The sequence below is a fragment of the Drosophila persimilis genome, unplaced genomic scaffold (genome assembly GCF_003286085.1).
Source record: "Drosophila persimilis strain 14011-0111.01,24,50 unplaced genomic scaffold, DperRS2 tig00000000-arrow-pilon, whole genome shotgun sequence".
NCBI lineage: Eukaryota > Metazoa > Arthropoda > Insecta > Diptera > Drosophilidae > Drosophila > Drosophila persimilis.
In genome coordinates, this window is record NW_020825288.1 from 28500424 (window position 1) to 28522356 (window position 21933).

Genomic DNA, 21933 nt, shown 5'->3' on the forward strand with positions numbered 1-21933 from the left:
ACGATTAACCTATTAGGAGCCAAGGGGGTATTTAAATTTTCCTCCGAAAATAATGCAAATTTAATAATTTTAGCGCAGTTCAGGTGAGAGATAGCGTGGTTATTTTTAAGTTCAGAGCAAAGATGGCGTGAAACTGCAAGAAGAATTTACAATCGTTAATATTTTTCGCCATTTACCTCAAGTAGTTGAACTATTTAAATAGGGGGGGCATAAGTGGACTAAGTTCGGGTTTTCATTATACGGGACGCTATATTGTTGTTGGGGAACCAAAATTGGGGCAAAAACGATCAAAGTATTTAAAATAAGGCAGTCAAGTAGAAAATAGATTCATTAATCGGATAAAATTATGTGGGCATGTCAAAATGTTCTATCTAGCTAATAATATTCCACGGAATATAAGAATCGAGGAATATAGAATTTGAATTCGTTAGTATATTTACGGTATATTTTTAAAATGAGACGGTATATTTCAGTGGGTCGGACGGTATCTTTTCTCGACACGGTAACACTGACACGCAGTAAACAGAGATTTTATACAGATAAAAAAAAAACAGGAAAAAAACTTGTTTTAATGGTAAAAACGCGCATTAAACAATTAAATAAAGGTGCTTAGGTGTGTTGAAAATTAGCCCGCTTATATTAAATGTGAGTTGAGCCATGAATGATAGATGAAAAGAGCTTATCGTGCTTTGACGAGCAAACACATACACACAACGTAGACAAAATACTAACCCCACCCCCGCCGTTTGGGTCTACCAACCATTTTCCAGAGCATAAGCGACCCAAATACAATTAAAGCAGAAGCAGCAGAAAACGAAGCGCGAGCGAACTGAAGAAACGTTTGTGCCTAATTACGTATTCCAATCATGGATGAGGCGAACATACAGGACAAGGAGCGCTTTGCCAGTCGCGAGAACCACTGCGAGATCGAGAGACGGAGACGCAATAAAATGACGGCCTATATAACAGAGCTCTCGGACATGGTACCCACATGTAGTGCGCTGGCCAGAAAACCGGATAAATTGACCATACTTCGTATGGCTGTGGCGCATATGAAGGCTCTGCGGGGCACTGGGAACACCAGTAGCGATGGCACCTACAAACCCTCCTTTCTTACCGACCAGGAACTGAAGCATCTAATCCTGGAAGCCGCTGACGGGTTCCTCTTCGTGGTATCCTGTGATTCGGGTCGCGTTATCTACGTTTCAGACTCGGTGACGCCCGTGCTGAATTACACCCAGAGCGACTGGTATGGCACCAGTCTGTACGAGCACATACATCCCGATGACCGCGAGAAGATTCGCGAGCAGCTCTCCACCCAGGAATCACAGAATGCGGGACGTATCCTGGATCTCAAATCGGGCACGGTGAAAAAGGAGGGACATCAGTCTTCGATGAGGTTGAGCATGGGCGCCCGTCGCGGTTTTATTTGTCGCATGCGCGTGGGTAATGTCAGCTCCGATTCCATGGTATCGGGACATCTGAATCGCCTGAAGCAGCGCAACTCCCTCGGACCCTCTCGCGATGGCACCAACTTTGCTGTGGTCCATTGCACGGGGTATATCAAGAATTGGCCGCCCACGGATATGTTCCCCAATATGCATATGGAGCGGGATGTGGACGACATGACGTCCCACTGCTGCCTGGTGGCCATCGGTAGGCTGCAGGTCACCTCCACGGCAGCGAATGACATGAGCGGCTCAAACAATCAGAGTGAATTCATCACACGCCATGCCATGGACGGGAAATTCACGTTTGTCGATCAGCGTGTGCTAAACATTCTGGGCTACACCCCAACGGAGCTGCTAGGGAAGATTTGTTACGACTTTTTCCATCCCGAAGATCAGAGTCACATGAAGGAGAGCTTCGATCAGGTGCTCAAACAGAAAGGACAGATGTTCTCTTTGCTCTACAGGGCACGGGCCAAGAATTCCGAATACGTTTGGCTGCGCACCCAGGCGTATGCCTTTCTCAATCCCTACACCGATGAAGTGGAATACATTGTGTGCACGAATAGCTCCGGGAAGACCATGCACGGTGCTCCGATTGACGCCGCTGCGGCCCACACACCTGAACAACAGCAACAACAGCAGCAGCAGCAGGAGCATGTTTATGTGCAGGCCCCTGGCGTTGATTACACACGCAGGGAACTCACTCCCGCTGGCAGTGCCACCAATGATGGGATGTACCAGACCCACATGCTCAGCATGCAGGCGCCCACGCCACAGCAGCAGCAACAGCAGCGTCCGGGATCGGCCCAGAACACACCAGTGGGCTATGCCTACGATACAACGCATTCGCCGTACAGCGCAGGGGGCGGTGGACCCTCGCCACTGGCCAAGATCCCCAAGTCGGGTACGTCACCTACGCCCGGGGCGCCCAATGCGTGGGGCGCACTGCGTCCGCAACAGCAACAGCAGCAACAACAACAGCCCGTCACCGAAGGCTATGCGTATCAGCAGACCAGCCCGGCACGGTCGCCGAGTGGACCAACCTACACGCAGCTAAGCGCTGGCAATGGCAATCGGCAGCAGCAACCCCAACCGCAGGGACCATATCAGGCAGTACCACCGCCGCCGCCACCGAATGCGCCGGGCATGTGGGACTGGCAGAATGCAGGAGGTCACCCACATCCTCCCCATCCGACGGCGCATCCGCATCATCCGCATGCACATCCCGGGGGACCAGCCGGAGCCGGTCAGCCGCAAGGCCAGGAGTTCTCCGACATGCTCCAGATGCTCGATCACAGTGCACCCACAACATTCGAGGATTTGAACATAAATATGTTTAGTACACCGTTTGAGTAATCCCTACAGTCCTATGCAATCCAATCCCACTCCATCTGCCGCGTCTCTCTCTCTTGACCATTTCTCAAGTGCAATCTATCGGAAAATTGTTGAAATAATTCAGCCAAAACGCAGACCCATGGTAATCTCGTAAATAGCAATTTAAGTACATAACGATTGGGCACGTACCCAAGAATTCCGATATTCGTATCTTCATTTTGTCGGCCCCTCCCTAAACCCCGATAATTCGCAAAAAGCTAAAGGTATTTGCAATTAAAGAGCACACAAGAGCGATAATATTTATTCAGAGCCTATGTATTCTATACGATTTCTGAAAAGGGCTTCGACTTGGGAGTGAAATTCTCTCTTATCTTCTTTTCTCATTAAGTGCTCCAACCATTATGCAAATTTTCAAGTTCATATGCAACTTATATACATATATAAATACATATACAAATCGTAGTCTAATATACAAAAATTGTTAATTTTAAGCAAAAGCACATACAAATCCTCCCCTGAAAAGTATTGCCCTCCAGCGCCAACATTGACACCAATCCAATTCTCCCATTAATTTCGCTCGCTTTCTGCGAATGCAAACAAAAGTATATCACACACACATCTGCATAGATTCATTTATAAACAAATTCGCTTAATGTGCAGCTTTTCTTTCGTTTTTAGACGAAAACGTCTGAACTTTCAAGCTCAATACAGTGGCGTTCAAAATTGAATTTCACATACGTACTGGAAACAGTGGCGGCACAAACTACATTGTCAGCTGAAAGACGAATGCACCCCCCACCCATTCAATTATGACAAATTAGTTATTAAGCAAAAAAAACTTCAAGAAACCAATTTTTACACAAATCGTTTAGTCGCTAAGTCCACCCCTTTTTTTGTAATTAAGCCACAAAATCAACGATTATGCTTAGAGTTTTGGGGTATTGAGAACAAATATTTCGGTTTTTAATGAAAAATAAACATAATGTACTACTAACTATTATGGAGGAGAGGACTTATTTTCGCTTTCGCTGCCGCCACAGCTAGGTTTCTGGAGTGCCTTTTTGAAATCGCTGAAACGCTGACGTTTGGCAGGACTATTCGCATCCGGCGAATTCTTGCGCTTCGTTGCACTATCTTTGTCCTCCTCATCACTGGGCTCGCTCTGCTCAGCCTTGATTTGTTCCTCGCGCTTTTTACGGACATTTAGCCAGGCCATCATAGTCTTATTCATGGGTGGCTTGGCCGGTTTTGCGGCCAGCTCGATGGGCTTGTTGCATTCCTCGCTCTTGTTGCGTGAATTATTCACCAGCTTGGTGACCCGATGCCATTCTAGGCATTTAGCAGGCCGCAAAGTGGCCAAGGCCTGCGAATCGCTTACACGCTTAAAGTCCAGCCAATCCTATTACAGCCAATGATATTACATCTTTAATTGCATATAAAATAAAGCATTTCTGTGACTCACGTTCATTTGCTGCTCGGTTTCTAGTATGGCTGGCATTCGGTAGTGCATCCAGTCCATGATTTTGCTGGACTGGAAGGTAATAATACTGTAGCTATACATTTTGTCGCCACTCTCATCCTCCCACACATCAAACAGCCCGGCCATCCGCAGGAGCTTCACATTCGATGGCGTCCAAGTGGTCTTGTCGTAGATCTTGACATCGGTCTCTTGGGGAACAAAGATTAGGTAGGCTTCCCGCTCGGATGGTTTTTTGGCTGGTCCAGCCGTCTGCCATTCGTAGAAACCTTCGCAGAGCACCACACAACGTTGGCCACGCTTAAAGGGTCCTCGATAGAGTTTCGAGTCCATCAGGTGCTCCAGCCGGCAGTTGTTGGTGGTGAGGCCATGCTTGCGGTAGTCGCCCTTGTGCCAAAATGGAATCATGCCCCACATCATGGGCATCACAATGCGAGCGCATTTCTGATCCTCCTGGTCCGAAAAGTGGGCCGCAGAAACCACGACGGGCGTTATATCTGTGGGAGCTATGTTGTAGGATGCCTGATAGCGTCGACCCAAATTGAATTCCGCGCGCCACTCTGGTGTTTCCATCCCTTTTCTTTCTTCATCCTCAGGCGCGATAGAATCATCTTTTTCCTTTTTATGCGCATCAGTTTCCTTCTTGACGCTGCTGTTTTGGTATTTGCAAGCACACAGCACCTGATCTGGATCTAGGGTTCTACCGATTAAGCAGATTCTATTAGCAGATAGCAGACAATTTGTTTAACTTAAAAACTTACAAGCAAGTTCTTCCGCACATGGATTGATAATTCGATAATTCTGTTCATGCAACTCTCGTCGAGCTCGTAAACAAAACACTATACACCTCAATTCGTTGTCGCCAATTTGAACCAATTTTGCCATAAATAAGGAAAAATACAATATCAGTCAGCTGCAGCTGGCAACGACTGCTGATCAAGCACAGTGTGACCGTAGCGGGACTTACGCCCGCGCAGCAAGCACAACAGCTGATTTTTTGAAACAAAATCAGAATGGCCGGTTGAGGTGGTTTTTATTTAATTTTTTTTTAAGTTCACTTCGAATGCATACCACGCAATAAGACTAAAGGCTATACGGCTATAAAACATCCAAAATAATAGTTTTTAATTGTGTGCGGCATATGAAATGCAAAAAAAATTAATTAAACAGAACATGTAAATAAATGCTTTCGAAACAAATTTCCAGTTCGTACCTGGTTCCGTACTGGGGAAAGTCCCGTAATTTCGTCCCTTGAGTTGGATAAAATTCGTAGTTGCTCTGTCTCCTTTTCTGTCCAAAAAGTGGTCGTCGCCAGCAGCTTTAAGGGGTCCCGTTTTGCGTGTCTGTTTTGTAGTGGCGATAGTAGCGCGCGGCACAGTGGGTCAAATATTGTTTGCGTGTCAAAAAAGAAAGATTCAAAATGAACTTTCTTGGCTGGCCCCGACATAACTATATCGAAAACTATCTAAAACATAAAATACATCTATATCAGTAGTAGATGCCAGCCAGCAGAACGAAATATATTAAATTGAAGAATAAAATAAATACATTGTGCAAGGATGAAAATGGTCTTTGAATAATAATAATAACCATCGATAGATATCGCCCTAGTCAAGTGGTAACGACACGACACTATCGACTGTTCCAAAAACCCGGGGTCTTCGGCTCTGGCGTTCGGCTACCGCCAAGGCAGATTTGGAGGCGTGTAACGCAGACCTATTATACCATATATAAATACCATATATCTTTCATTATAATAAATCAAAGCAAACACGCAAACTTTTTTTTGTTAATAATTAGCCGGGCTCTTCGGTAGATATATCGATAGAAAATTGAAAAATTGTGGGATCTATTAAAATTTGGTGTTTGTGGGCTGAAGCCATACGGTCGCACTGCAGGTCAGGAAAAGCTTTTCACTCGACAAAAATTTATTTTCATTTCAATTTAATAATTTTTGAGTGCTAGTGCATTAAAGCTACATTAAATTAGATAATACAGCACCATAGCGAAGTATGTTGCCGTGTTCCCACAAATAATACCAACTAACAAGCTTGCATGTCAAGAAAACTGTGGACTGTAAACTGCATCACAGTCGCAGCAACACCAACAACAATAACATCATCATCGACAGCTTCTTGTGTATATAGGCTATGAAAAATTCGCAATGAACAAAAGATTTCAGCGCAATTTGCAATTGCGTAGCATTCGCATATATGATATGCATGTGTTTACCCATACAAGTGCAAGACAATGTATATAAGGCGAAGATTGTACAAGAATTTCGCGGCGCCTGTGAATAACGTGCAAAGAACGCGAGAAAAGCATTCGACGCATAAGCTTATAAATAGTGACAAACTACAACAGCACAGCCTACTGTTATTCCCAGCTGCCTGCCCAATCAGCTTGCTCAAAGTTCTCATCCAAGGGAGCTTTCTTTGACAAAAAGAAAGAAAAAAATCGCACATAGCGTTGCCATATATCCGGGGGGAAAAAGCCCACGACATCCACGAAAAGTTGAAAATTTTCGCGACCAAAAAGTTAAAAATAAATGTTTACTGTTTGTGCTTAATGTTAAAATGGAGGAAAAAAGCTGAAAGAGAAAAGGGAAAACTGCAATTGCCCCCTCAGCCGCAGCCGCATTCAACAAAGTGTTAAAAGTAATTTTGCTATGGCTCGCGCTCGATTGTATTGAATAATTTTATTGCTCGGGCCAGCTAGTGGGTGGGGATGAGCGACTCTTTTTATACCTTTCCTTTTTCTGTTTTCTGTTCGTTTTTCGAAAGACAATGCGAAAAGAAATAAAGAACAACCGTAATTGTGTGGATGAGAAAGCACGGTGCGAAGAAAATACACATATAAGAGTGTGTGTGTGATGTGTGGCGAAACACTGAAAAAAGAAAAGTGCACAGACCGCGAGAAAACAAAAGAAGAAGAAGACGATGACTGTCTAGGTATCCCGGGACGTAATGCTGCTTCTCCTTCTCCGAAATTGGTTCTTTGTTTTCAGTCTGCGTTTTATTTATGGTTATCTTCTAGCTCCTTTGTATCCTAAATGTCTACAATATAGCAATCTCGAACGAATCAACCAAAACCCAACATACACAGCCACTGAACCGACAGCACAAGTCCAAACAATCATCGTCCATCACAATCATCAAAAAGAGGCGTGAAGAGAACCACAGAACCAACACAGAAACCCCCATCTTCTCCTGGCACCTGTCAGCGGGAGAGGCTCTGTATCGTGAAGTGTAGCCTGTGCTGCCGTATAATGAGTCGACATGAAGGTACCACTCCATACCGTGCAGATCAGATCTCTGACTAAACATACTAAACAATTATGATCTAATCCAGGTGTCAGCTGCGATTCATGTCTCAAGAGCAATTTCAATGGACGCCGCTACAAGTGCTTAATCTGCTATGATTACGATTTATGCGCCGATTGCTATGAGGAAGGCGTCACCTCCACTCGCCACCTGGTCGAGCATCCTATGCAGTGCATACTTACCCGTTCCGATATCGAGCTATATTTCGGCGGTGAGATGTTAACATCGGATCAGCCGCAGAGCTTCACGTGTCCCTACTGCAAGAAGATGGGCTTCAGCGATGCCACGCTGCTGGAGCATGTCTCTGCCGAGCATACGGAGACCAGTCTCGAGGTTGTATGTCCGGTCTGTGCCGGACTACCGGGCGGTGATCCGAATCTAGTCACAGATGACTTTGCCGGTCATCTAACATTGGAGCATCGGCAGGGACCACGCGAGCTAATATCCTTTTTGATATCCTTTTCCAAACACCTACGAATATTCCATTACTTGTAAGCTTTCAGCCCATTCAATTTTTGTTGGTTGCCCTTAACCTTATAGATAATACGATGAGCCATCTGCCATTCGTCATGGCGGTGGAGTGCGTCGCATCCCTGGACGCACTCTCGGCGGACCACGAACGCGTCGTTCCAATATGCACTTCAGCTCGTCGAGCGGTCTGTCGGCCTTGTCGCCCTCGGGTCGCGAATCGGTTGATCCCATTGCGGAATTGCTCTCTCAGCTGTCCGGCGTTAGACGCGGCGGCCCACCTACGTCGCAATTGCAACAGCTACAGATGCAGATGCAGTTGGACAGGCAGCAGGTGACGGTAAGACGGAGACGGAGACAGGGAGACGGAGACGTCCCATCCTCTGGCTCTATATTTCTGTGTGTTTTTGTGTGTATAAGGAAATTGCGACTTTTTGGTGCTTTTGTTTTGTGCATTATTCTAGGCATCGCGCCAAATCGATCGACTGCCAAGGCGTGCGCATCCCATAGTCTCAACATCGAATTCGAATGCCGCTATGGCCGAGGTGATCAGCGGCGGCGGAGGCAGTGGTGCAGTTGGTAGCGGCAGCAGCAACAGCGGCAGTGGAGGTTTAAGTGGCAGTGGTGTGACCGCACCGCCCAACCTGCGCACCACCGAGTGGCCGGTGACAGCGAGCTTCTCGACATCGGCCAGCAATCATCAGCAGACTCAGTCGAGTCTGGCCGCCAATAGCCTCAATGCCAGAGAAGTAGTTCATCCCTCTAGCCCACTTGCCATGAGTGAATTGTCCACTAATCCGCTCTGTCCACTATCATCCTTGCAGGCGGTCGGCACTAGCAGCAGCTCAAACAATGCCCTCGGAATTAGTGTGGGCGTCGGTGGTGCGCCAAATGGTAACGGCGCAAACGGAGCCACTGGCCAGGCGGCTGGTCAGGGCTCGACAGCTGGCGAGGCTTTGTTGTTGGCCCAATTTATGCAGCCTACACTCACAGAGGCTGAGTGGGCGAATGTGGAGCGCAAGCGGGCAGATCGGTGAGTTTTCCGCAACAGTAACACTCTTGTTCTGAGACCTTATTGAACCTCTTTTGTTCTCCGGCGTTGTAGCTCCATGTTTGTGCAGTCGCTGCTGCTGTCGATGCTATGCACAGAGGCCCTGGACTTGAATGCGTCCAATGAAAGCATCGATGGCATGGCCAAGAGTGATAATGTAAATAAGGGGCAACAACAGCAGCAGCAGCAACAGCAGCAGCAGCAGGAGGAGGAGGACACTCTGCTGAACAACAATGCCGATGTGGAGCAGCAGCAGCAAGCACAGCCCGCCATGGTGCGACAGGTGAATCAAATGCAACAGACCTCGCCCGAGGATTTTGTTTGCGATGAGTATCGCTATAAAAACAAAAAGGCCAATACAACACAAACAAGTGGCACGGCAGGAGGTGTCGTCGGAGGAGGAGGAGGAGGTATCGGTGGTGTTGGTGGTGGGGGAGGAGTAGCCGGAGCAAATGCAGCTACTGGGGGTGCGGTTGGTGGAGCTGGCAGTAAGCCAACAGCTGACAGAGGCATCGAAAGACGCGGCCGTCCGCCACCACCAGAGATGGCCACGGGCTCCCAGCCGCCGCAGCAGCAGCAGTCCACGCCCGCAGCTTCCCAGCAGAAATACAAACAGAATGCAAATTCGGCGGCAAACACAAATCAAATTCCCGACACTAGGTAGTGCCTCTGATGATCCAGATGATCGATCACCACACCACACAACAGCAAAGATGCATCCACAACACCACATGTAGCTGCAGCAGCCACAAAACAACAAAAAATCTATCACCACCACTACCACCACCAATCCAACCAGAAGAAGAGCCACAACAGCAACAGCAACAAGAACTACAAGAAACACAGCCGTATATGTAACAACAAAAACAACCAATCGTAGTAGGGAGAGTAATGCTGCTGCTCCCCGGAGGCAGGCTCCCAGGAGTTCAAGGAGTTCCCGGGAGTACCGATTCATCTCTAGCAGCTGCCCGACGCATCCGCCGCCGCAGCAATTTCGTCAAATGGAAAACTATATTATGTATCGTTTATTAAATATATTAAAATTTATATAATTATAAAAAAAAACAGGATGGAGAGATGTGTGCAGCAAGAAAATTATTGTAATCATTGAATTAATTATAATTTAAAGAAACCACAAAAAACGAAAAATAATTGACTTCTGTTCTGGCTTTCCCTCTGACTAAATTCGTAATTAATTTGTACGATTTACGAGACTAGTAGGATTATGGCGTGGCATTTTTCATTCCTCAAATCTTTCCACCTCCACGGGAGGCAAACTCTGGAGATCATAGGCGCTCTGCACTCCTCGCGGTAAAATACAAAAGAGCTGCTCCACAGCCTGCTTGACCTGTTGCTCCGAACAGTACGGATTGGCCATGACAATCTGGTGGGCCATCATCTTGGCTAGTTTCTTAAACAGAAATCGATTGGCAATGAGAGACTCCTGGAGGGGAGCCATCAGGTGCCGCACAATCCACGGGCGAATGCGGAGGATACAGCTGGCCAGCAGTACTTCATCCACCAGATCTATCGAGGGACTTGATATTTGGGCAGAAAACTCATCGTCACTGTCCTCGCCAAAGAGTATGTGGAATTTGTGCCGCAGCCTATCCTCGCACCGCCAGTCGGCCTCCAGCAAGCGAATCAGGCAGGCATTGAGTCGCCGGCGCTGGGCATACAGTTCGCAGGGCCAGCGGCTGGTGCTTAAATTCGTTTCACTGTGCTCTGCGGCTGATACCAAGGGTGAGGGCGGATCTTCACTGTCGTCTATGCCGGGCAGCTCCTCCAGGATGGCCGATACCTGAAGGTCGTCTGTTGTGCTTTCAATCCCAAAGATTTCATTTAGATCGGTGTTCTCATCGCCAAATAGCAGGGCCAGTTCCTTGCCAACTGCATCTTCGTCCTCCACTGGCTCCTGCTGTTGCTGCTGCTCCTGCTGCTCAAGGACAACACGCTTGTTGCGACGAAGTTGACGACAGCGGCGACACGGGAGTTCATTGTCGGCCTCTGATTTTTCGAGTCGCGCCTGAAACAAATCGATTTTCTGGCGCAGCTCAACGCTGCCGTAATCGTCATCTGCATGGGAATTACTCTGACTGTGACTTATAATATCATTTGATGGCTCGGTGCATACGGTTTGCGTTGCCTTATCGACAAAACATTCGACAGAGTTGGCTGGCAGTGCATCCTCGCCCTCGCTCCCACTCTCGCTACCCATGAGCTGCATGTTGTTCAACAAAACGTTGGCCAGGCGACACTCCTGCGTATTCCTTCGTACGGTGGCTATCTGCGAGAACGGGACCCAAATTGTGTTAGCCAAGCAGCTTGCATACCACCCCAACATCCAGCCTACGTACCATCTTGACCATGCTCCGTTGATAGATCTGAGCAGCCATGCAAGCCTTGACTGCCATTTCCTCTAGCGTGCTCAGGCTCTGGGGGATGCAGGCCCACGCGGTGTTCTTGTGGTGATTCCTTGACTTCTTTGCCCAGGCGCAGACATTCTCCTGCAGCTGCCGCTCCAGGTAATGTACATATTGCTTACGAACCTTTCGATTTGAGGGATTAAATGCAGCCAAACATCAATAATTTTTTCCCATTTACTTACCACCTCTGTGAGCACCACGAAATCATTGTAACCTTCAAATGACATGCTTAATAGCTACCTAGGACTCTCCACTATACGGCTTTAATTGACTTGGATCATTTTTAAAACGTTTATTACATGCAACGCGAGCTTTTTCCACTCTTGTCAGTTCAGTTTAAAAAGTTATTTAAGCAGGGTGGTTCGCACACAGCTGGTTTTTGCAAATTATCGATAACTCCTATTTATATTATTTTTTTTAGTTTCTTGAATTAATTATTTTAATTTTTTTGTTTATTTAAAAATCATTTTTGCAATCTCACAGGCAGAAATTTTTGTTTATAAACTATAGACTTGTTCATCTTGTCGGGCTACATACATATATTAATTGCTTTACATGCTCTTAGTTAAAGTGCCTATCTATTCGGTGTATAGTATAGTACATACATTTATGTATTATATTAGCAAAAATGTTTAAACATTTAACAAAGATATTTCTTTCTTGCAGAGCCGGCGTTCGACCTCCACGGAAATTTAGCTCCGTGTTGTTTATTACAACTTTGTTATTTTGAATAACAGCAAAATTAAGCGTGAAGGAAATCTATTATAAATATATATATTAGTTTAATTGTGTTTTAAGGGCTACACTTCTAGAGCCAATGCCATAGATTTGGCCTAATTTTGAATATCAATATCCGCATACTTCCTCCCGTTTGCATTTCGTGTTTTTAGCTAGTCTAGAAACATATTGTCGTCATCAAAGGTGAATACATTGTTGCCGGCCGGGGCGCGATCACTGGGAGAGGGACTTTCGGGCGAATCGATGGTGCTGGCTGAGGTTGAGTTTCCTGTTCCAGTGCCAATTACTCTTCTAATGTTTGAGCCGCTGGCTTGGGAGTCATCCATCCGCCATCCGTCGATCATGGATAGTGGTTCCGCATCGACATCGCTGGCGTCATTCGCCAAGGATTTGCGGCAGATCGGACAAGTACTGTGCAGATTTAGCCATGGCACTATACAATTCTCGTGGTACAGATGGGAGCACGGCAGCTTGCGAACGGTCTCATCTATTTTGAAGTCATCCCAGCAGATCGAACACTGAATCTTTTTCTCTACCTCTTCAGAGGTAATCTGCACATTTGGTATTTCATTGATGCGATTGCTCGACAGTGGCGGAGGTCCTGAGGTCTCCATTTGGTTGAGCATCTGGGTGACAATCGTGTCCAATCCCTCGCGCCCCCATGCATAGTCGCCCGGGTTGCCCATGAAAAACATGCGCGAGTTGCCGGGCACACCGCCCCCGGATGCAGTAACAAACTCTGCAGTGGCGCCGGCCAAGGGCAAGCTTTGCAGAAAGTCAAACAGGACGTTGTCCAGGCGATCCAGATTGGGCGGACGAACACGTCCGCCGGCTGTCAGTCCGACACCGGATGGCGCTGTCAGGGCGTTGTATCCCCCCACGTTTTGCGAATCAGACCGACGACGATTTGGTTCAATCGTGATCTCCAAGTTGGGCACATTACGCATGTTCAACAGCGAGACAATGTCGTTTCGTAAAGACTCCACATTGGACTCCGAATCGCTGGACGCGAGGATAAATGTACCGTTGGAGTCATTGCTGCCCGCAAGTGAACTGGTTGAGGGGGCTTCTGTTGCGGCCGTCATCTCAGGAGCGTTTGCCGGTAGCTCCTCAACAAAACCGTTCGAGCACAGGGGACAGGTGAAGTCCCCGCTTGGAATGTTAATCTCCACATTGCACTTGTGGCAAAAGAAACGCTTCAGACCGACAGTGCGATCCTCCGTATCCACTGCCTCTGCCATTTTTGCTGTCGTCCTTTTTCAATTGCAATTGTGCAAGCAGCAGAGTCGGGTCGGTCGGTATATTTTTTCTCCAGGTAGTATTGTTGTTGGCCGTCTGCAAAAACTGACAGCCGTGCTTGTTGTGTGGGTTTTAGTTGCGGCGCGTGTTTCGTTTCACAGACAAGGACAATGCACGCTCACCAGGCTCCACTTGCAATATTGAGTTTGACGAAATGAATTTATTTAACTTTTCTAAAAATAAGGCCTACGATGATCTGGTTCTCTGTAACCACCGAACTAGGTTCTAACAATAAGGCCTACTTGATCTGGTTCTCTCTTACCACCGAACAGTGGTGCCAAGATTCGAAAATAAGCTAAAACTAATTACACCCCAAAACTATATCATATTGTGGTTTCATTATACTGATGTTATTTTGAAATTAAGCTCAACTATTTTAATGACAAGTAGTTGTTGGGTTCGAATGGGTTGTTTCACTCCCAGCACATTTGCTAAAAATATTCACAATATCTGTTCCACAAAATCATTGGTCTTTTTTCGAGAACTTTAAAATAAAACTTTATCGGCCTGCGTAAACAGAACATGCTAAATTTGTATTCAAAGCACTTGGAATCCTACAAAACATAAAAAATTATAAGCAGATTATATAACCCTATAAACTATAAAAAGCTAGATCGATTCAAAATATGCCAAAATGACCGCACGGCCAAAAACTAGTTCGATAGCAAATTTCGTCTGAGGCTACCAGCTTGTCATAAAAAGAAAAACATGGTGATACTTAGTACATTTAGTACACTACATCTGGCAGCGCTAACCAGAAACAAAAAGTCATCTTCAGGCGGCGTTTAGCATTTTGCAAAAATTTATCATTTCCAGCAAGTTAAATTAAACTAGAAGTAAACTGCAATGTCGATTTTAGCCTACAACGGTGGCTGTGTTGTGGCCATGCGCGGCAAGGACTGTGTGGCTATTGCTACTGATCATCGCTTCGGTGTCCAGGCGCAGACCATATCGACTGACTTCAAGAAGGTGTTCCACATTGCCCCACGTATGTTTCTGGGGCTCACTGGACTGCAGACAGATATTCTGACGGTGCGCGATCGTCTGATGTTCCGCAAGAACTTGTACGAGACCCGCGAGAACCGTGAAATGGCACCCAAGCCGTTCTCTGCCATGCTCTCCAGTTTCCTCTACGAGCACCGTTTCGGACCATACTTCATCGAGCCCGTTGTGGCTGGCCTAGATCCCAAGACACTGAAGCCCTTTGTTTGCAACATGGATTTGATTGGCTGCCCCAACGAGCCCGATGACTTCGTTGTGGCTGGAACTTGCGCCGAACAGCTGTACGGCATGTGCGAGACTCTCTGGAAGCCAGACCTGCAACCGGACCAGCTGTTCGAGGTGATTGCCCAGTCCATGATGAACGCCTTCGACCGCGACGCTATGAGCGGTTGGGGTGCCACCGTCTATATAATCGAAAAGGATAAGATCACAGAGCGCTCGCTGAAGACCCGCATGGACTAGATGGGTGATTGGGGAGTTCTTTTGCTTATTTTGTAGACAACAACAGAAACATACATTTTATACAAATAAAATTTGTTTAGGTACAAAATATGCTTTTTAATAGTAGTTATTATTCCTCTTTCCACTCGACAGACTTCTTGGCAAGTGCCAATGCCGCCTCCATGGTCTTGGCTCCACCAATGAATCCGTTGTGGTGGACAAATATGAGATCTTTAATCCCGGCCAGTTCGCTCAGCTTTTCGTCTCGCGCTCCCCTCCAGGGGGTGGGCAGAAATTTGCGTCCCACAAAACTACCGGGACTCAGAGGCACTCCAGCCACTCGCCAACCGCTGCCATCAGAGAAAATAACCAATTTTGGCACTCCTTCAACATGGTACTCCTTTTCCAAATCTGCCAAATGAGCTTTCCATGGGCAGAACGTTGACAACAGGATTATCTCGCCCGTCGGGTAGATGGTCTTTGCCTCCTTCAGAGCAGTGCGCACATGGTCACGGGCCGTAATCCAAGAGCAGGCCACCTCCAAAACGTTGTCGACAAACTCCCTGCCAGCTACATCCATAGCCTGCTTAAAACGCTGCTCGTTATCAACATCCGTGTCTTGCCAGGAGGTATTTAGCCTACCCACACGTGCTGACAGATGAGTGTTTATCTTATAGCGTGGCTCGCCTCCGTCATACATACTCACGCCATTGTCAATGGCATCCAGTTCACTGATGAAATTCCCATAGATCTGCACAAAGGCCAGTTGCAGATTATCCGGCGACAGCTGGACATTACGCTCACGCTTTAGGATACTCTGGATGACCCGCTCGCCGTAGTGAGTATAGATTAGGCCAGCGCTGCTCAATCTGCCACGGATTGAACTACACGTAAGATTGAATGCTCTCGATTTCTCAGTTATGTATTTACCGGATGTTGAAATCCTTGGAGACCTCTGGGCGAAGAATGTTGAATGTTTCCTTGAACGATGTCTGATGATGGTCGTACCATTTCTTGTCATGATCGTACACACTGCCCACATCCACTATGACGTCACACTTTTCCCTCAGTTCCTTATCGTCACGACTGCGGAAGATCTCGGCATTCTCGTACTCCGGCAATTGTTTCAGCATGAAGCATGCCACAACCTCGTCGCAGTGGAAGGTTCCGTTGTGTGTTCCAATCCATAAGGGAGTTGGGCGTTTCGAAGGAGAAGCATCATCCATTCTGGTTAGTTTTCCTGCGTATAGCAACTGTTAAGAATATTTTATTCATTTAAATTATTGTTTTATTGAATACTTACGAAAAAAGCGACAAAAACGCGGCAAACAGACCCTCATAAAAATATCGAAATATCAAAAAAACCCACATAAGCCCCCTCCATTTAAACAGTTCAACGACTTAAGGTAAATGGCGGAAAATATTACTGATTGACATCTTTCCTGTGAACTTAAAAAACAGCGATATCTTTCACGTGAACTATGCTAAAATGATACAATTAGAGTTATTTTCGGTAAAATATTCAAATACCTTCATGGTCTACAATGAGTTAATCTTTCTCCGTTAAGGATTGGAAACCTTATTGCTCAATTTTGATATTCCGTGGAATATTACTAGCTAGATACAAAATTTTGCCATGCCCACATAATTTTATACGATTTGTGTATAAATTTTTTATTTCACTGGCTTACTCTAAATACTTGCTTTTATTGGATCTTGTCCAAAAAAAAGGTTTTTAGCGAAAGAGTTCAAACATGTATCATATTTGTATGGTTGGCAGTGCGGTATAGCGCAAAATCTGGCTTTTCAGCAAGGTTGGCAGGTCCGTTTTGACATGAGCGCGTATTAATTTGAATTTGAATTTGAAAAATATACGTTTTTCCTAACCGCAGATTTCTCTGTGCTGAAAAATTAATGAAAAATGTTGAAAATAGATTATCCTGTTGCATTGGGTAATGAAAGTCGTTAGAAACTCTACAATACATTTAATTTTAGCAAATCACCTTACATTTTTTTTTTTCATTAAATTCAACTAAATCCTAAATCCCTGTTTGGTAGTTATGCGTAACCCCCTTCTTCAGCTTTGGGTATTTGATTTTTGCACAAGAAAATACACGAGAACACACACACACGTGCGTTATATTTCAAATGGCGCATAAAATTTGAAAAGTCCATGCTAAATCAAAACGAAACCTCTTTGCTGCACAGCACACAATGTGGACAAGTGGTTGGTTGGGGCTCTACTCTGCTTTTCTCTGGGTGGTATGGTGGGGCCACATGTGTGTCCTTCCATCCTGCTACGGCTGCTGCTGCTGCTGCTGCTACCCCGCTACCCCCTTTACATCACTGAACTACGCATGTTTTCAGCTCTAGGCATTGTTTGGCTAGTGAGGCCTGGCCATGAGGCAGGCCACGGTCAGGGCCAGGACCAGAAAAAGTGACAGAGGCAATATTTAAATGGTATGCGTATGCGTGTATTTGTGTGCGTATGTATGTACGTACATATGTGCTGGCTTTGCCATTCTCGATGACTGCACCAGCGCCGTGTCCGTGGATGTTGAGGGCAAGATGTACAGCTATTGCCGGGAGGTGGGCATCACGCTCTTCACTGTCTCGCATCGGGAATCGCTTTGGGTCCATCACGACTACTATCTGCAGTTCGATGGACGGGGCAGCTACGAGTTTGAGGCGATCGACCAGGGCAAGGAGCATTGTGGCTCCACACATTCATCCCGCTTCCGTTTTTTCAATGCCCAATAATCGACAGCAGGCAGCAGTGTGTGATTCTCTAAAACCCACGTGCAATTACCGCTCCACTTTAGGCTGTACCTTTTTTTGGTGCTGGCAAATCCTTGCTCCTACTCCGCCTCCACTTCTTGGCTCTGTGTCTACCTCTACCTTTACCATTTCTTACTTCGTTTTGTGATGTGTGTGATTTTTATTTGTTTGTTTTGTTTACTCGCTTATTCTATTCCATAGCTTAATTCTGGGCTTAGTCGGCTTTTAGTTGTATTTTCTATAACAGAGTTTTGGTAAAAGATGACGATCGCGAGAGTCCATACAGCAAAACACATTTTAGTAAATTTATACGACAAATATACACAATACAAATATGTAAATACATAAAATATATACTCGTATATATAGTACAAACTATATATCGATTTCGCATACAGGTAATTACGTAATTACAGGTCCCCTAGTAATTTGTAAAGTACACATTAGATTATCCTCCCATTGTATCCTTTTTCTTTTATGTTTTTGTATTTATCGGTATAAATTGGAGTTTTTTTTTTTTTAAATTAATCTTTTTGCAAAGAACACGGGCTGTCCGTGTCAGTGCGAAAGAATGCAGTAAAGTGTATATAAATATATAAAATAATAAAAAAATACGAGTGTAAATTAGATTGCTTACTTAGGGCGACACTCGACACTAAGCTAACATGCCCAATATCGAATGTACGGAACGGAAGGTCAATTTTTTTGCTTGGGCTTTGTGCTTTCCATTAGACTCATGACGGTCTTGCGCATGTCCTCCGTTTCCTTGAGCTCCTTCTCCAGATGCTCGATCTGCTCCTTCTTCGCCTGCAGCTGCGTTTCCAGCACGAAGACTAGATCCTCACACTTTTTGCGACCCTCGCGCTGCTCCTCGAGGCTCTTGTGCTTTTTGGCCAGCTCACGATCGCGCTCCTCAATGCTGCGCACCTTCTCCCTGATGTCCTGCTCATAGGCCAACACGGATTTCTTCAGCTTATCGATGCGTGAAATCTACAAAACAAATGATGCGATTTCAATACTGGTTATTTGGAATGCTGCTGCTTGGTCTTACGCTGTCCTTGCTGAGGGCCTCCAATTTAATGAGCTCGTCGCGTTTTGAGCTAAGATTTGTTTTCAGATCTTCGCAATCCTTTCGGAGGCTGGCTACCTCCGATTCCCTAACGGCCAGGCGGCGCTCGCTGGCCTTCAAATGATCCTCGTTCTCGGATAGTTGCTTCAGCAAGTTGCTCATGTTGCTCTTCAGCTTGTGTGTCTGCTGTTTGAGATCCTTGCACTGCGTTTGCAGTCTAAAATAAGAGGGTGAATAAATCATAAGATCCTAATAGTCTCAAGTCATAATTTGTGATTGCCACTTACCGCTCCTGGCTGATGAGCAGCTCAAAGTTCTTGGTCTGAAACTGTTCCAGTTCGGCGTTCTGGACATTGGCCAGCTGTGTACTGCGAATCAATTGATTGTTGGCCTGCTCCAGTCGCTGTTGCACGTTCAGCATGCTACTGTTGAGGCTGTCTAAGCGATGGTTGTACAGCTCGATCACCTGAGAGACGGGCGCCGACTGCAGTTCATTGCGCCTGACAATGCCGCTTATGTTGTCCAACAGTGCCTCGATGCGCTGCGATAGCTCCTTGTTGGTGAAGGTGCGATGGCACTTGAGGATTGTGCTGAGATTATACCACTGCTTGGGTGCTTCACTGCCGCAGCCGGCGGGCGGAGCGACCGACGAGCAACTGAGACGTCCACTGTTGATGGTTGCCACATGCTTTGGAAGAGGCGACGGCAAGCGATAAGCGATATGGATAGACTAGAAAAGAATGATTGTAGTGATGCCCACCTTCGCCACGGCTACCTTGGGGAAGCGCTCGAATCGGGAAATCTGTAGAACGGCCTCCACCAGCTGCTCATTGCCGCTGGCCAAGCCCCGGGCCAGGGCATACTGCAGTTGGGGCTGCTCCAGCAGGGAGCAGCACATTTCGAAGTACGCCTTCTTGGCAATGTTGGTAATGTTGGCAAAATTGATAAGCAGCAGCAGAAGGCAGAAGATCGCCTTCTCTACCTCGGCCTGTCCCAGCGATTGGTAGCTCAGGCATTGTGGTGTCAGGGACAGCGGAGCGGTCAGAATTTTGTCAAATTTGGACTCGGATATTTTCGATAGTACCAACTTTTCAGTCTTGGACTCGCGCAGCAGATCCAGCAGCAGCCGCAGAATGGCCACGACTTGAGCGGGCTTCGTTTCGGGCCGCTCGGCACTGGCCACCAAGCTGACTAGATTGGTAGGGTCGCGAGCTATCAGTTGGGCCACAACGGCACCCTTGCCCAGACGCAGCAGAGTGGAGACAAGCTCAATGGCCGCCACGCCGCACAAATCGGAGGCCAGCCATTCGCCGATCAACTCGTACAGACGCGGTGTGATGGCGTCCAGGCTGATGACACTGCTTTGCTCCTCGGAGAGATCTAGAATGTAGCTGATGAGGCGAAAGACCAGATGAAGGCAGATCTGTTGATGCTTTCGCGTATCCTCGTGAGAGTCGTCCATGGCGCAGCTCGAACTGATTTGCTGAAACGTTTAGCGAGCGACAGAGCATGATAATGAACGACAATGGATTTATGATATGCTCTTTGCTTACATCCAAGAGCTTTTCCACATCCTCGCAGTAGTGGCTGTGGGAGAGCATGGCCTGATGGAGGCCCGCATGATCCTTGGAGCATGAAGTCCACAATGCGCCGCAACTCGGCTACATTCCAGTTCTTAAGGCAATCCTCGATACCCACAAAGCATGCGCGCAGGAAGGTGTGCAGCTCGTGCTGCTCAAACGCGTGCACATCTTCGGAGAGGATGATGAGCATTTTGTAGCCGAGCAGGCCGTAGTTTATGATCCGTTTGCAGAAGCTGGATATATTCACGTTGCGCAGGAAGAGGAACAGCACCACGAAATTTTTATTGCACAGATTCGCCAGTATCGAAAGGGCCAGCAGGGCGTGCGATGGCGGCTGCGCGTCGTCAGTGTCGCCCTCCACATTGTGGACCATGTCCACCAGGTGCTCGAGCAGGACTGGCAGATACGGCTCCTCCCAGCTGATGTGTATGCCATAGGTTAGGTCCTGCAACAGGACCAGCAGACGATATACCCGCTCCTCGCGCTCAGTTTTCTTCAAAAGAAAACTCAACAGCGGCACAAAGCAGTACTTCTCGATAATGGCCCCACGCGCCTCTAAATTCCGGCTGCAGTGCTGAACCAGCTCTACGCATATCCACAGCACCTCGCACTTCCCTTCCAGCGCACTCATCAGCGCGTGCAGATCCATAAAAAACCTAGCCAGCTCCAGATTTCCGGGAGTCGGTGCATAAAAGTGCGGATGCACTTTCGTTTCCAGCAGCATGATGCTGCGGTGCAGATACACTAGCGACTCCTCGGACTTTAGCTGGTTGTAGTTGGCTGCCTGGCTGCTAAATTCTCGCATATACCCAATGGCCTCCGCCACTCCTGCGTCCTGGTTCACCAGCGATGAGTGCTGCTGCTGCGGCGACTCGTTGTTGTTGTTGTTAATGGTGCTGCCGCCATTATTGTTATAAACCAAATAAACCGTAAATATACTGACGAATTCAAGTTCTATTTTACATATTACTCGTTTTTGATATTCAGTGGAATATTACTAGCTAGATAGAAAATTTTGCCATGCCCACATAATTTTATACGATTGATGAATCAATTCTCTGCTTGATTGGCTTAATTTAAATACTTGCTTTTATTGGATTTCTATATACCGTTGAAAACTTGGTCGGGTTGAATAAAATGATGGCAGAAAACGGCCACGACAGCACTGATTAGCTATCGAATATATGGCTTTCCCGATAACACAGAGTTGCAACTCTGGAAACCGTATTTTAAACGTTACATTTGAAAATCTTTTAGTAGGTAGTGTAAGATTGATAAGTTCAATTATTTAGATATGTTTAAGTGGAACAATTAAGGGCTGAACACGAAATAATTGTACCAAGCACTGCCAGCTTATTAGAAAACTCAGTCCATTACTCGTTTGCATGGGCTTGTTGATCTAGGAAATTAGCAAGTGTCGGCTAATTTGTTAAACAACAATTTATTGAAACCATTTCGATGTTTTTGACTGTCGGTTCATGAAGTAAATCAT

General features: G+C 46.4%; 8 protein-coding genes across 9 annotated transcripts; 3 read left to right on the forward strand and 5 right to left on the reverse strand.

The window, feature by feature from the left end:
- The first annotated feature begins 575 nt into the window (after positions 1–575).
- Positions 576–3089, forward strand: LOC6594693 (aryl hydrocarbon receptor nuclear translocator homolog). Its single transcript, XM_002019584.2, has 2 exons — positions 576–645; positions 771–3089. Exon 2 carries the CDS (start codon positions 867–869, stop codon positions 2805–2807), a length of 1941 nt encoding a protein of 646 aa, XP_002019620.1. The 5' UTR covers positions 576–645; positions 771–866; the 3' UTR covers positions 2808–3089.
- A 622-nt stretch (positions 3090–3711) lies between these two features.
- Positions 3712–5176, reverse strand: LOC6594694 (embryonic stem cell-specific 5-hydroxymethylcytosine-binding protein). The gene is made up of 3 exons (XM_002019585.2): positions 5025–5176; positions 4249–4963; positions 3712–4185 (listed from the first exon to the last, which is right to left on the reverse strand). The coding sequence occupies exons 1-3, from the start codon at positions 5042–5044 to the stop codon at positions 3784–3786; spliced, it is 1137 nt and encodes a 378-aa protein (XP_002019621.1). The 5' UTR covers positions 5045–5176; the 3' UTR covers positions 3712–3783.
- A 1372-nt stretch (positions 5177–6548) lies between these two features.
- Positions 6549–10254, forward strand: LOC6594696 (E3 ubiquitin-protein ligase Kcmf1). Of its 2 annotated transcripts, XM_026984570.1 has the most exons (7): positions 6549–6920; positions 7300–7547; positions 7615–8039; positions 8134–8394; positions 8519–8803; positions 8879–9087; positions 9160–10254. In XM_026984570.1, the coding sequence occupies exons 2-7, from the start codon at positions 7532–7534 to the stop codon at positions 9767–9769; spliced, it is 1806 nt and encodes a 601-aa protein (XP_026840371.1). In that variant the 5' UTR covers positions 6549–6920; positions 7300–7531; the 3' UTR covers positions 9770–10254. The 2 variants fall into 2 exon arrangements, with proteins under 2 accessions (XP_026840371.1, XP_026840370.1); XM_026984569.1 differs by lacking the exon at positions 6549–6920 and having other exon boundaries at positions 6981–7547.
- Positions 10186–11837, reverse strand: LOC6594697. The gene is made up of 3 exons (XM_002019588.2): positions 11714–11837; positions 11463–11654; positions 10186–11392 (listed from the first exon to the last, which is right to left on the reverse strand). Exons 1-3 carry the CDS (start codon positions 11756–11758, stop codon positions 10346–10348), a joined length of 1284 nt encoding a protein of 427 aa, XP_002019624.1. The 5' UTR covers positions 11759–11837; the 3' UTR covers positions 10186–10345.
- Positions 11838–12183: 346 nt separating this feature from the next.
- Positions 12184–13732, reverse strand: LOC6594698 (E3 ubiquitin-protein ligase RNF126-B). Its single transcript, XM_002019589.2, has one exon. The coding sequence runs from the start codon at positions 13508–13510 to the stop codon at positions 12422–12424; it is 1089 nt and encodes a 362-aa protein (XP_002019625.1). The 5' UTR covers positions 13511–13732; the 3' UTR covers positions 12184–12421.
- Positions 13733–14363: 631 nt separating this feature from the next.
- Positions 14364–15120, forward strand: LOC6594699 (proteasome subunit beta type-3). The gene has a single exon (XM_002019590.2). It carries the CDS (start codon positions 14415–14417, stop codon positions 15030–15032), a length of 618 nt encoding a protein of 205 aa, XP_002019626.1. The 5' UTR covers positions 14364–14414; the 3' UTR covers positions 15033–15120.
- A 7-nt stretch (positions 15121–15127) lies between these two features.
- LOC6594700 (UPF0160 protein MYG1, mitochondrial) lies at positions 15128–16328 on the reverse strand. The gene is made up of 3 exons (XM_002019591.2): positions 16315–16328; positions 15942–16251; positions 15128–15880 (listed from the first exon to the last, which is right to left on the reverse strand). The coding sequence occupies exons 2-3, from the start codon at positions 16235–16237 to the stop codon at positions 15142–15144; spliced, it is 1035 nt and encodes a 344-aa protein (XP_002019627.1). The 5' UTR covers positions 16238–16251; positions 16315–16328; the 3' UTR covers positions 15128–15141.
- Positions 16329–18485: 2157 nt separating this feature from the next.
- Positions 18486–21933, reverse strand: LOC6594007. Its single transcript, XM_026994777.1, is given in 7 exon segments — positions 18486–18779; positions 18841–19075; positions 19146–19546; positions 19619–20341; positions 20412–20490; positions 20492–21337; positions 21893–21933. Coding segments are annotated over 7 exon segments (2619 nt in total).

Excerpts from the sequence above, each read along its gene's own strand:
- LOC6594693 (XM_002019584.2), top strand. The coding sequence starts at position 867 with ATGGATGAGGCGAACATACAGGACAAGGAGCGCTTTGCCAGTCGCGAG.
- LOC6594694 (XM_002019585.2), bottom strand. The coding sequence starts at position 5,044 with ATGTGCGGAAGAACTTGCTT. Across the intron at positions 4,964-5,024 it reads ATGTGCGGAAGAACTTGCTT|AACCCTAGATCCAGATCAGG; the intron begins GTAAGTTTTTAA and ends CTTAATCGGTAG. Across the intron at positions 4,186-4,248 it reads AAACCGAGCAGCAAATGAAC|GATTGGCTGGACTTTAAGCG; the intron begins GTGAGTCACAGA and ends TGGCTGTAATAG.
- LOC6594696 (XM_026984570.1), top strand. Across the intron at positions 8,040-8,133 it reads GCGAGCTAATATCCTTTTTG|GATGAGCCATCTGCCATTCG; the intron begins ATATCCTTTTCC and ends TATAGATAATAC. Across the intron at positions 8,395-8,518 it reads TGGACAGGCAGCAGGTGACG|GCATCGCGCCAAATCGATCG; the intron begins GTAAGACGGAGA and ends GCATTATTCTAG.
- LOC6594697 (XM_002019588.2), bottom strand. The coding sequence starts at position 11,758 with ATGTCATTTGAAGGTTACAATGATTTCGTGGTGCTCACAGAGGTG. Across the intron at positions 11,655-11,713 it reads TCGTGGTGCTCACAGAGGTG|GTTCGTAAGCAATATGTACA; the intron begins GTAAGTAAATGG and ends TCAAATCGAAAG. Across the intron at positions 11,393-11,462 it reads AACGGAGCATGGTCAAGATG|ATAGCCACCGTACGAAGGAA; the intron begins GTACGTAGGCTG and ends CCGTTCTCGCAG.
- LOC6594698 (XM_002019589.2), bottom strand. The coding sequence starts at position 13,510 with ATGGCAGAGGCAGTGGATACGGAGGATCGCACTGTCGGTCTGAAGCGT.
- LOC6594699 (XM_002019590.2), top strand. The coding sequence starts at position 14,415 with ATGTCGATTTTAGCCTACAACGGTGGCTGTGTTGTGGCCATGCGCGGC.
- LOC6594700 (XM_002019591.2), bottom strand. The coding sequence starts at position 16,237 with ATGGATGATGCTTCTCCTTCGAAACGCCCAACTCCCTTATGGATTGGA. Across the intron at positions 15,881-15,941 it reads TCCAAGGATTTCAACATCCG|ATTGAGCAGCGCTGGCCTAA; the intron begins GTAAATACATAA and ends AATCCGTGGCAG.